Here is a 12332-nt window from a genome sequence, read left to right as displayed (position 1 = left end):
GAACATTGGTGTGCAACTGTTTGAGTCCCTATTTTCCATTCTTTTGAGCATATGTACAGAAATGGAATTGCTGGATCATATGGTTGTTACATTTTTAGTTTTGATGAAAGACCACCATACTATTTTCCATAATGGATAAACCACTTTATATTCCCACCAACAGTGCACAGAAGTTCCAGTTTCTCCACATCCTTGTCAACACAATTACTTTGTTTGATAGTAGCCATCCTAATGAATGTGATGTATCTCATAGTGGTTTTGATTTGCATTTCCCTAATGATTAGTCATATTGAGCATCTTTTCAGTGCTTCTTAACCAGTTGTATATAGTGTGAAGAAATATCATTTAGGACCCTTGGCAGTTTTTTAATCAGATTGTTTGTTGCTATGTTGTAGTATTGTTTTATATTTTCTAGTTATTAATCCCTTACCAGATCCATGATTTGTAAATATTTTCTCCCACTCTAGAGTGCCCTTTTACTATGTTGGTAGTGTCCCTTGCTACATAAAAAATTTTCAATTTGTTTTTCAGTTTACCTGTTTTTTCTTTTGTTGTGTATGCTTTTAATGTCATAACCTAAGAAATTATTGCCCAGTCCAGTGTCATGAAACTTTCTCCCTGTGTTTTATGCTAAGAGTTTCAGTTTTCGACATTTATGTTTATTAAGTCTTTAATCCATTTTGACTTAATTTTTATATAATTTTTATATGATGTAAAGGTCAAATTTCATTCTTTTGCATGGGGATATCAAAAAAAGAGCTTGTATTTTTGTTTGTGATCGCTTCATTTTGCTCTGTACATTTGTTTCACTGGTATCCTGAAGGGAAACAAAATTGGAACATACGGCTTTTAAAAAGCTAAATTGGTAATATCATGGGTATTATCTTAGAGAAATATTCAGCCCACTGCCTTTCATAGTGTATACTTGTACTTCTGACTCCCCTTCCCTTTCTTTCCTCTTAACAGATTTTCTCAAGGTCAGCAACTTGTGACCAAATTAGTAACTGCTCCTGTAGCCTGTGGGGCGGTCATGGTACCTAGCGCTATGCTTATGGGTCAGGTAGTGACTGCCTACCCTACCTTTGCTCCACAACAACCGCAGTCACAGACACTGTCAGTCACGCAGCAGCAGCAGAGTTCCCAGGAACAGCCTCTCCCTTCAGTTCAGCAACCATCTCAGGCTCAGCTGACTCAACCACCGCAGCAGTTTTTACAGGTAATTCTCCCTGGGAAGAATGTCCCAAACGTGTTTACCTTTTTATAGGGAAATTAGGGATTAAATGATAAGTTCTGTAAATGAGCTGAAAAATCTGCAAAAACTTATTGTACAACTTAAATTTCTATAAATACAGAAAGCTTATCCCAGTTGGCTACTTTTTCTTCTCTTAGGAAACTTTTAGTACTGCTGTGGAGATACCCAGTTATCTAAATTGGTGGATACAATACGTGGCTGCTTCCTACCCATATCAAGGCAATTTACAGAGAGCTCTGTCTGGCTAGAGTTTCTGGAACTCAAGCAAAGGCACCATTCTCTCTTCTCTTGTTACTCTAGGGCCCATCAAGCTGTGCTCTCTACAGATCATAAGTATTGAAAGGGTTTTTTTTTTTTAATTACTTTAGGCATTATGTTAAATTATTGAATTAAATTTTATAACTTTTTTGTTATAAATTAATATTGGAAGAAAAATACTGTGAAGGCACAGGCTGTTCTGAGATTGAGTTACTGCTGCACCACATGCTGTGTGAACTTTGGCAGTTTACTTAACTTGCTCAGATCAGTTTCCTCATCTATGATATGGCGGTGCTAGTCATTCATATCTCATGAGTAAGATGCAAGTGAATCACTGAGGCTGGTATAAGGTATATACTTAAACACCTTTTAAGTATAACTTGCCTTCATAAATGACCACTATCTTGAATAATGTAATAGATACTCAGATTAACCAAAATGCAGACACAGATGTCTTATGGGCACAGCAGACAAGACCTGCTTATCTGCAGGATGCAGGACAGAGCCACCTAGATTGGGGTCCTCAGCAAAGCAGCAGGCAGGTTTCTGGGCCTCAGTGCCCTCTTTGGGGCATCACAATAGCAGATTGTGATATCTGAAAATCCAGCTTTTTCCTTACTGGTCCAAGAGGCCAGCACTGTTGAATATAGGCTAAGCCACAATTTGTGCTGGATACCATTCCACTTATTCCAGGCAAATATCATCAGTTTTTAAAGTTATACAACATATGGTATAATTAGAAGATTTCAGTATTATACTATATACTCACGCATAAATACACTGTTAGTTCATCATCATTGGTGTTCTGGTGCAGATATATTTCTTAACTTGATGATGTGCTAAACAAAAAGAGGCTAGTTACTTAATTATCTCTTGAGAGTCATACAGCCCTTTAGACATTAAGCCATTAATGACTGGGTTAGCAATTGTTACAAATGAATTAATGACAAGAATTTATGATAAGTTAGAAACTATTCTCTAGGGGAAATGTATGTAGTGAGAATTAGGCAGAAGCTTAGAAAGGAAGAAGACTTGCCCTAGGAACTCAGTTTTCTGAGTCTCTCAGAGAACAAAGGCTCTTAAAAGAATGAACATTCTCTTCCACTTCTGGGAAAAAAAAACATTTCTAAGAAGCAAGATAGGCAGTATCCTTTAGAAATACACTAATATGTAGATAGAAATACACAATTTGTCTTTTCTGATTATGTAACACCTAGTTGCAAAATATACTTTTGTTGTAACCCTATAAGGCTCATAAATACCCTGAATTCTTTTATCTTACAAAAGCTTTTCCTAATAACAGTGAGAAAAAGAAAATGTCTCCAAGTGCTTAGCAAAGCTCAGTGGCCTTTAAGTTTCAGAGATCTATCCTTCTGTGTGTTTGTATAGGTGTCTTTCATACACATTTGCAGAAATCACTGACTACAGTTCCTTTTAAAAATTATGAACCCTGCATTAAGACATATTGTCCTTAGTGAAGAAAGATACTAATTTTAAAATTCCACTTTCTTTTGACTAGTTTCCTTTGTATCTCTAGAAGGAGAAAATTAGGCAAAAGAAACTGAGGTTCATGGAGCTGACACTTGCCCAAGGCCTAATAAATAGAGAGCAAAGCTCAAAGCCAGGGCTGCTTCTGCTTTCAGATCCTGTGCTCTTGTTCTGTTCTGTTCTTTGTTTATCACACTGTTACATAAAGGACATAAGTCTGTAATTGTGTCCTCAGTTTTATGGTACTTTTAAATAATAATGTTAATATTTAATCTTCGTAAAAACCCAGTGTGGGAGGTACTCTGACTATCCTTATTTTGTAAATGAAGAAAATGAGGTCCAGAGATGTGAATATCTTGACCAAGTTGCACATCTGGTGAACTGGGCAGCCAGGGTTTGAACCCAGGCGGTGTACCTCGGGGCCCATGCTCCTGGCCACTGCTGCTCTAACCAGCCAAAAAGCTGGTGCAGAAGGTGTTTTCTGTTTGCCCACAGATTGTTCATATGTCGTGTGCTCTTAGCAATGCTTAAATTGTGTCATCTGTTTAAAAATGTGGTCTTTAGGACATAAAGTAAAAGAGTATGTGTGGTTTGTCTCAGGACATAAATAGCTTTCTGTATCATATTATCTCTAGCTCAATTTCCTTCTAAAAAGTGAAATTCTGATATCCTTCAAAAAGAGGGAAATGCTCATAAGCATTTTCCAGAATACTATTTTTAAGTAGAAAAAAAAACAAAACAAAAGCAAAAACAAGACTTATGTACAGGTTTTGACCCTATGGATAAGTGGAAAACTTGAGTAGTCTTAATGTACCCAGTATAATGGGGGTGAAGCAGTGTTGCATAATCCGCTTGTCTTTTTAGACTTCCAGGTTGCTCCATGGGAACCCTTCAACTCAGCTTATCCTCTCTGCTGCATTTCCTCTACAGCAGAGCACTTTCCCTCAGTCACATCACCAGCAACACCAGTCGCAGCAACAGCAGCAACTGAGTCGGCACAGGACTGAAAGCTTGACGGATCCTTCCAAGGTTCAACCACAGTAGCACACATGCATCCTCTCTGCCCTCAAGGGAGGATGGGGGTGGTCCATAAAGAGTTGCTCGGATGATCTAAGGATATGATGAAAAGTTCCAGCGGTTTCATGGGATGCAATACTGAGTGTTCTAGTTCCTGGAATTAGTTAGCAGGGAAAATGCTGCCTAGCACTGCAGATGTACATTAAATACCAGCCAGCAGGAGGTGATCATAGGGCCACAGCCAATTCTGACAGTGTTTTACTTGCCCAGATATTTTTTAATGGGAAAAGAGTATATTGCCAAATGTTAAGAAGCTCAGCTATGAAAAAGGACCTCCAGTGAATCAGAAAGGCACTAATAACATTAGTAACTTTGAGTGGTTCTGTGCCTGTTTTCAAGTGTTACAGAGGACACACCACTGCCATCCATGTCAGGGGTTTGCTTACGATGATGCCATGAAGACAGTCCAGTAGACTCAGTAGACCCCCCTTCCCTTTTCAGATAATGATGGAATAGTAATTAATTTCAGAATGTTGTGTGGGTTCAAATTCTCTATGTACAGATGCTGTAAAAATAATACTATGTATATGTCTGGATAAAAGGAGAGAAAGCAAAACATTTTGTATGCTGCATGAAAGCATTATCTCTTCCTTTAGGTATGAGTACATTTCCTTAGATTCTGACGCCATGTGCAGACTAATACATCCTCTTTTCCCTTTTGTTTACAGTATGGTAGTGTTCTATTCACTCTTCCGGGGCACAAGTCTTTTTTTTTTGGTTCATACTTTGACTGTGATGTCACAGTTTGTTCAGTGAGGTATGATGTGCTGCTGGGAATGGAGTTTTTTGTTTTTTTTTTTTCAGGTTAAATTATTTGAAACAGGATTTTCAAGTTACTCAGAAATATCCTTCATTTCATTATTCTTCAATTATGTTTAAGAATAGGATTTGCACTGCTTTATTTTAAGATGGTTGGGAGTTTTGAGCACATATTTTGATCTAGTTCCTAGTTGGAAATAGTTGTGTAAACGGTTTTTAACAAGCTTGACAGTTATTTCAAGTATGTTTCAGTTATAGGAGTGAATTTGCACACAAAATATTTTAGGCACTTTTTAATGTTCTCACTGGTGGGAATTTTAACTTTTAGGATTTGTTGGAATCTTTTTATTATCCTCCACAGTTTCAGTGCTTATTTTAATCAGAAATGATTCAGGGTTATTTAAGGGAAAAAAGAAAAAAAAAACCCATAGTGCCTTGATTTTCATTCAGGTGATTACTCACCATCTTAAACTCATTGTCTAGTTTCAGTAGCAGTTTTGAAATCTTGGTACATTTTTAATAGCATGTGGGTGTCAGCACCATGAAGTTCCTAATGAAGACTCTCTTGGATTAGAGGTACAAATAATTTCAAAAGAAAAGATAACATCCTAGTGACACTATCAGAGTTACTATTGTGACCACAAAGTTGTTTTTCTAAATTAGCATTTTCCTTAAATTTATTCATTTAGGAATTACCAGTAAATATTTTCTCAGTGTGATCTTAAAATCCTGCAAAAACAAAAGAAGGGTTAGGGATTGGCTTTATCTTCACTATAGCGCTAGAATCTTGTAACTCACGTGCTTTATAAATATGAACTAAGATTTCGTTTGGTGATACCATATTCTAAAGGTAGTAAGTTCCAACCAGAATTGCATACATTAAAAAAAGCATTTTATAGATTCTATGGTACTAATAATTAAATTTATAACTAGAGAACAAAGGAAAATTAATGGGAAAATATCTTATTGGCTATCAAAAATTATTACTGAGGAAAGGGAAGATAGGAAGCTGTAAGAAATCAAAATTAACCTTAAAACGTATAACAGAATTGAGGTGGTTAAACAAAAGATTTTGGCAATGAAAATAATACCGAATTGCTAGATAAAGGTGTCAGGGGAACTCTCAGTTGGTTCTTAAGACTTTTCTGTTCTTAGCTTAGCTATCATCCTTAAGGGATATACTTTATCTTTCTGTAGAAAATCATACCTGGCCACACTTAAACTAGAAAATTCATGTTGAAAGAAAACAACCAAAGAAAGTTGGTACCTACCCTTCTACAAAAGAAGTGTTACTAGATGCCAATCAGTAATTAACATATCAAGGAGCTCATCTTCTAGCTAAATGACCATCCAGAAGAGATTTCTGACTTTGTCATGAATGTCAAGAATAGATGTCATAATATGTGTGTACTTAAGCATATGCCCACAATGGGCAACGTTGATGTTGTAGAGTATGGCAACAGTATTTTTTTTTCCCCTTCAAACTTGCCTTTCCTAACCTTATCATGCCATTCCATATATTCTGAGTTGTGCCTCATCTATTTATTGGCAATATATAGTGATGCAAATTTAGCAAACAAAAGGTATGAAGAACTGTTATAGTTTATCTTCCAAGTCCCATATGTGAAAAGAAAGATGGTGAACCATGAGTACTGTGTACTTAGTAACACAAGCAAAGTGTGAGACAAGCCACAAGGTAAATTTGTAGACAGTTCATTCACATTCTCCTCTCCCTATCCCTTCAAGTATTTTTCCATCCTCAAATATTTGGGAAAGCAAATTAGACAAGATTTTGCTTTATAAATCCTATTGTTCTCACAGCTCACTTTTTTCCTGCTTAGAAATGGTTGCTACATTTAAAGAAGCAGCTGGCTGCTTTTCATTTGCTGTCAGAACGAAGTGTTGTGTCCGAAGAGCTAGTAACTGCCTCTCAGCTCCTTCTTTAACTTTGTTTTCCTCCTGCTTCCCTGGAACTTGGACCGAAAAGCGGTTCCCACCCCCTCCTCCATGAATCGAGACTTGAGCATCCTGATGGAAGATTCAGCAGTTGCCTGTAATTCTTTCATTTCTGTAGCCAAAGCTGTTAATTGAAATCCAAATCTCAGTCATGAAAAAATACCAAATAGGGACACTTTTCTGCTACTTAAAAATCTTATCTTCCCTCTTCTTTACTCTCATTGATATTCCATTTTTCTTAAAAAAAACACTTTTTTTCTGGGTGGAAATTGTCAGGTGTTAGCTGCTTTGAACTGCTGTGGCCCTGGGTGAGTCACTATTGTTTTTAAACTACCAGTGAGGATTATAAGGATTAATAAAGTTGCTACTGAGAGTGGTGTCAAAGCAGAATCAAGACACTTTAAAGTACTTTATTATTTGAGTGAAAATATTGGTGGAAAAGCATATGCGGGGGACGGGGATAACATGTAAGTAAATAACTATAGTTCCATCTCCCAACTCTGTCCCAAGTTGAAGGGGGAATTTGAGTCCTGTGCTCTATCACTTAAATCTGGTGTAAGAATGTACTAGTAATAAAGGGATGCCAGTAACTTTGAATAGTTTGTTACAGAGTACGCAATGCAGATTAGTGAAAATGTTACTGGAATTTTTCAAAAGTGCTTGGGTTGATGGTCATTGCCTTAAAGCATTCTGCTTGCAGTTAGTTAAGGGCACTGTGTGTTGAAGGGAGATGAACCCTTGTTCAAGAAGCCTTAGAAAGGGGCCCCTTAAAATAGAACTTGTTTGCCTGCTCTACACAGACAGGGGAAAATTATTTTAAACTGGATATTACTCAACAAGTTTTAAAATTTTCCACTACATTGAGGTAAACTATTTTTTAAAGTGGACTGCAAATAACATTTTGCTCTGGTATTGCACATTTTTACTTTTTTTTCTGTATTTCTTTGGTGATTGAAAGTTTGTTGATGAACATTTGTGTAAAACTCATTCACGTCTATAACCTTTCCAATATCTGTGACCCTGTTCTTAGTCCCTCGGGAGTCAGTGTTGGAAGGTATAAACACTGGATATTACTATTGCTGAGTGAGTCTAGCCAGAAATAAGCTGATGGGAATTTTTAAATGGAGGAAAAGAAACAGCACAAAGGCGCTTGCCATTTTTCTAGTGATCAGAGAAAAAAGAGTCTTTTTCGTTTGGGGCGGGTGAGCATTCTTCTAAAAGGAGCTTCTGAAGTAGTTGCAAAGGAAAAGAGTTGACTATTTTTATAGTATATTTAATATATTTGTATATAACTATGAATATAATAGGAACCCTTCACATGCCTCCCACTTTTCTAGTTTACTTCCCCCATTGCCATAGCACTAGCATAGCCTCATCCGCATGGGTACCGTGCCTATTGTCAGCCTACCAAAAGATAGTGCTGCTGCTTTCTGAGACAGGTGAGAAGACCCAACTCTCATGCCTGGGGATCCTTTATGTAGGAATAGCACACACTTTGCAGACATCACACCACAGTCGAAAAGCATCATTCTGAAAGGTAACAAGCACTTTATTGCAATTATTCATTTTGATAAAGTTTATTATCTTAGATATTACCATTTCTAAAGGATCCCCAACTCATCACTTAGGTGAAATTTTTAAATGACACATTTCTGAGAAATGTTTAGATGCAGTGAACCATAGTAGGTTTAAGGGAGTGATTTCAAGGTAGCCAAATGAACTTTGACTTTTGTTTTGAATGTGGTAGAGTCAAGGGATTGTAAATGCCTAGTTCCATTTAGACACTATTGTAAACCTATCTTGCCTATTGTGTGGACACCAAAAGAGACCAATGAGCCTGTTTGTTTTCAGAGGTCTAGGAGAATTGCATCAGTGTGAAATAGATGTATAGAACTAACCTAAAAGTGATTGGTAGTCATATTTTAGAATCCAGTAATTTCAAGAATTATTCTGAGTGTTTTAAATGTGCTCTGAAATGTTGGCATGTCATTTCAGTGTTTCCATTTGAATTGCTCTTGTAATGCTTTTGCACAAAAAGAACTGAGAAATACTACTTTGGTTGAAGAAAAGGAAAAAAAAAAATTTGGTCGTATTTTAATGTCTCCTGTGGAAACACTGGGGATGAATTTTGTTGGTACAGTTATTTTCAGGATATTTGAAACAGTATTGAACAGCTCACAAATTAAGCAACCGTGAATGGATTGAAAAATTAAAACTCTTTCCATGTGACTGTTTGCATACTTTATCCCCATGTCATAATTTAACACTACATTCCTTGTTTTTCTTAAATAAAATAACTTTGCGGGTTCTGTTTTTGAGTATTTAGCAAGTTATTTTCTAAGCTGCCCGGGTTTTCCTAGGGAAAATGTTCTTAGGTGAAACAGGATATAGTTCATGAAAAGACATTAAGTGAAATCCCATTACCACCACCAGCAAACACTGAGGTGCTGCATTAAGTGACAATCAAAATAGTATTTATAGGAGAATTGAAAAAAGGGTTTTTAAAGAAGCAGTTGCTTTGAAAGTAGTTGTCTGGGTTTCTTAAATAAAAATGGCTACATGTATTTATTTATATTTTTAAATATCTTTGCGTTCTGTTTCCTCATCAGCGTGATTTCAGTGTCGTGTATTTAATTGTGGTTTGTTTTGTTCTGCCTCGTATCTTCTGTGCAGAGGACTGGCTCTGCCTCCTGGGAGTGCGTGTGGTCCTCAGCCCTTGCGACACCTCTTGGTGGCGCTCCAAATCTGTTCCACTTCAGCACAGCGGTGGAGCCCAGCCCAGGTGCCCCGAAGGCTCCCCTCCTGTTCTCAACTTCGTTAAGAAAAAGTAAAAGTAACGCCAACTTTTTTCTAGTTTCACTTGCTGCCTTTTCTATTTAATGGGCACTTTTTATATAACTTCCCCAACACAGCCCAAGGCCAGTATGACAGAACCCATGGCACACGTTGCCCGTTTTGCCCATTTAGAAAATGTTACTAAAACAATCAGCATCTTCTGATGGCCATCACTCATATCCATATTAAAATCCATCTAAAGTCCTTAAATATAGGCGGAACAATGTATAAATACTGCAAACTCTTCTGCAAAGAAAAATAACGTGCGCTGTCTTTTATATATAATGTTGCGTGGTCCTTTAAAACCAAAGCCAAACCAAACCTTCCTACACAGCACCGTCCAATAAAAGCAGTGTGTGAACATCTAAAGCCTAGAAATTTGAGGATACTTATTGCTGGTCTGCATTGGAACAGAATTGTCCACCTTAGGGCTTTTGAGTCCCACAGGCCACATCCAGAGTGCACTCCAGCTTTGGGAACCCTTAGAGAACGGTAATTAAAACAAGTCAACCACACGTTGGATTTAATGATGTAAAAAGTGTTTCTTGACTCTTTAAGGGTAAATTGGAGCGCTCCTGTTCTTAAATGTATGCTTTTAGGTTTCTGAGGAAACAAACTGTGACATCGCTTTGAAAGTGACATTCAGATGTTTTATGATGTGTGTTTTGAGTTGGCCTGTACTGGTGCAGATTCACCACTGGCAATGGTTGTGCCAATACTAGAGTTAAAATGTAGAAGCTATATTGTGTTCAGGTGGATGTATTATGTAACCAGACAATCATGCAAAAAGAAAAAAAAACAACTGGCCAGGAAGTGTCATTTTCCTTTATAGATTTCAGCCAGCCAGAACAGCTGTCATTTAGATCATCCTGGAGTCACTTTGAGATCTGTTTTATCATGGTGTAAGTAAGTTGGGGAAGGTCCTCAGTATGGCACTTGCACATTCATTCTATGTAAAGACTGAAGCCCAAAGACGAGTTAAATTCAGTGCTGTATTGAAACCAGTTAGTGCAAAAAAAAAAAAAAAAAATTTATCTCTGTAAATTTTTAATTGTTAACATCAGTTGGTAGTTGTAAAAACACACACCAAATTATTTCTATTATGTTCTGTGTGGTTCTTAGTGTGCTACTCTTGACATTGGTATGTCCTTACTGCTTGGTTCTTGGTTTAAAATTAAAATTAGATATAGCCTGTCATTCTTCCTTCTGAAAGGGTGGAGCTGTAAATGGCTGAGAATACCTATTTTTCCTAAAGCAAACATTTCATTAAAATCCAGATTGATATACAAAAAAACAAGGCTGACATTTTCCAAGTAATGTCTTCAGCCCAAATCCTAAAATACACAGCAGCATGATGGGTAATAATGGTTTTAACGGTGCTATAATAGGTTCTCTGCTAATCTTCACGACCTGTTTGGAAATACAGTATTGTATAAAATGTGGATCATTTTGTTACCGATTTAATATTGCCATTCTGATTTGGTGTTTAAATTGGTTACACTTGTTTCTCAGAGCTGTCCTTTGAGAAGAGTGTAAAGTGTGTTATTAGCCTACCTCCACTCAGGCCTCTTGCTGTATGGTCATTTTTTCAGGTTATGATGTGCAGTTTTTAAAAACTATATGTTCTCTATTATAATGCTTTTTCCCACAGGCTCCTGTAATGTATTCAGAACCTAAATTGACAATGAAAAGAGCCAAGCAGTAGCATTTTGTTTTTTTTATAAATGTAAAAATTAGATTCACTTTGTTTCCTATTCAGTTTTAAAAATAAAAATACCTCAGTGCTGTGTTTCCCAGTATCACCTACATTTCTCAATTTAACACCTGCTTTATGTGGCACATAACTTGTAAGAATCACATTATTTTGGATTTTAAAGAATATTAAATATTTTAAAATCACTACTAATGACATTTTTCTCTTTTATTCAGCCATGGAGTTAGCAGCATTTAGCAATTTTTGCCTGGTAGCTAAGCAAGCTCTGATCTGCCGAATTCTCTTGAGTAGTTGTGTCCTGTTACGAGCGTGTGGGGCCTCAGAAAGCCTCATCGTTACTCGCTAGGCTGGTGCTGGGACCAGGCTGCCTTCACTGCCAGGTGTACCAGCTACTTTCTAACAAGGAAGTAATACAGTTCCTCACTTAATTCTGTTTGTAACAATTTAAGGCAGTATTAGGGATATTTTAACTGCAGAGATTTCTGGTATAGTCTGGGGACTTAACCTGAGATTTCGTTGCAGTGTTTTATGGACATTGTGTTTTTCTACCCTGTAATACACACTTTTCATGGTAGAAAAGTTTCTAAAAATGACTTTTTCAGAAATACGTGAACTGCTGCTTTTTAATTGACAATCATGTTTAGATCTCCTCACAATAGTGGTCAGCTGTCTCCCACAAAGTTACTACTGCAGAATGACTGCTGTGTTGAGAATGCTGGGTGATTAACTGGGTTATTTCACAGTCTCTTCAAGTTACCAATGACCATACACTGTGCACTTTGTAAGTAGCTCAGTAAACCTGACTTGCTCTGGGTCTCCTATTATATATACTTCACACAAGGAACACGTGGAGGTTTCTATAGAACTGTTCTTCAGGTCTGTAGCAGCTTCTGGTAGCAGTGTTACCGCACGTGGTAATAGAGCACATCAGGCTGGGAGAAGGCAGGTATGCTGCTTGGATGGAACATTTGGTACGCCAAGTTACAACTTAAA

General features: G+C 37.1%; 1 protein-coding gene across 7 annotated transcripts in view; it reads left to right on the top strand.

Moving 5' to 3' along the window:
* The window catches only part of CLOCK (clock circadian regulator), a 128876-nt gene extending 117349 nt beyond the window's left edge, over positions 1-11527 (top strand). For all 7 annotated transcript variants that reach the window (XM_018049467.1, XM_018049470.1, XM_018049466.1 and 4 more), the window contains 2 exons: positions 967-1216; positions 3863-11527. In XM_018049467.1, coding sequence (XP_017904956.1) covers positions 967-1216; positions 3863-4042 — 430 coding nt within the window. In that variant the 3' untranslated portion in view covers positions 4043-11527. The remainder of the gene's footprint in view (positions 1-966; positions 1217-3862) is intronic.

This window comes from Capra hircus, chromosome 6 (genome assembly GCF_001704415.2).
Source record: "Capra hircus breed San Clemente chromosome 6, ASM170441v1, whole genome shotgun sequence".
In the NCBI taxonomy this organism is placed as follows: Eukaryota; Metazoa; Chordata; class Mammalia; order Artiodactyla; family Bovidae; genus Capra; species Capra hircus.
Note: the sequence above shows the minus strand (reverse complement) of the source record. Positions and strands in the feature narration are given on the sequence as shown.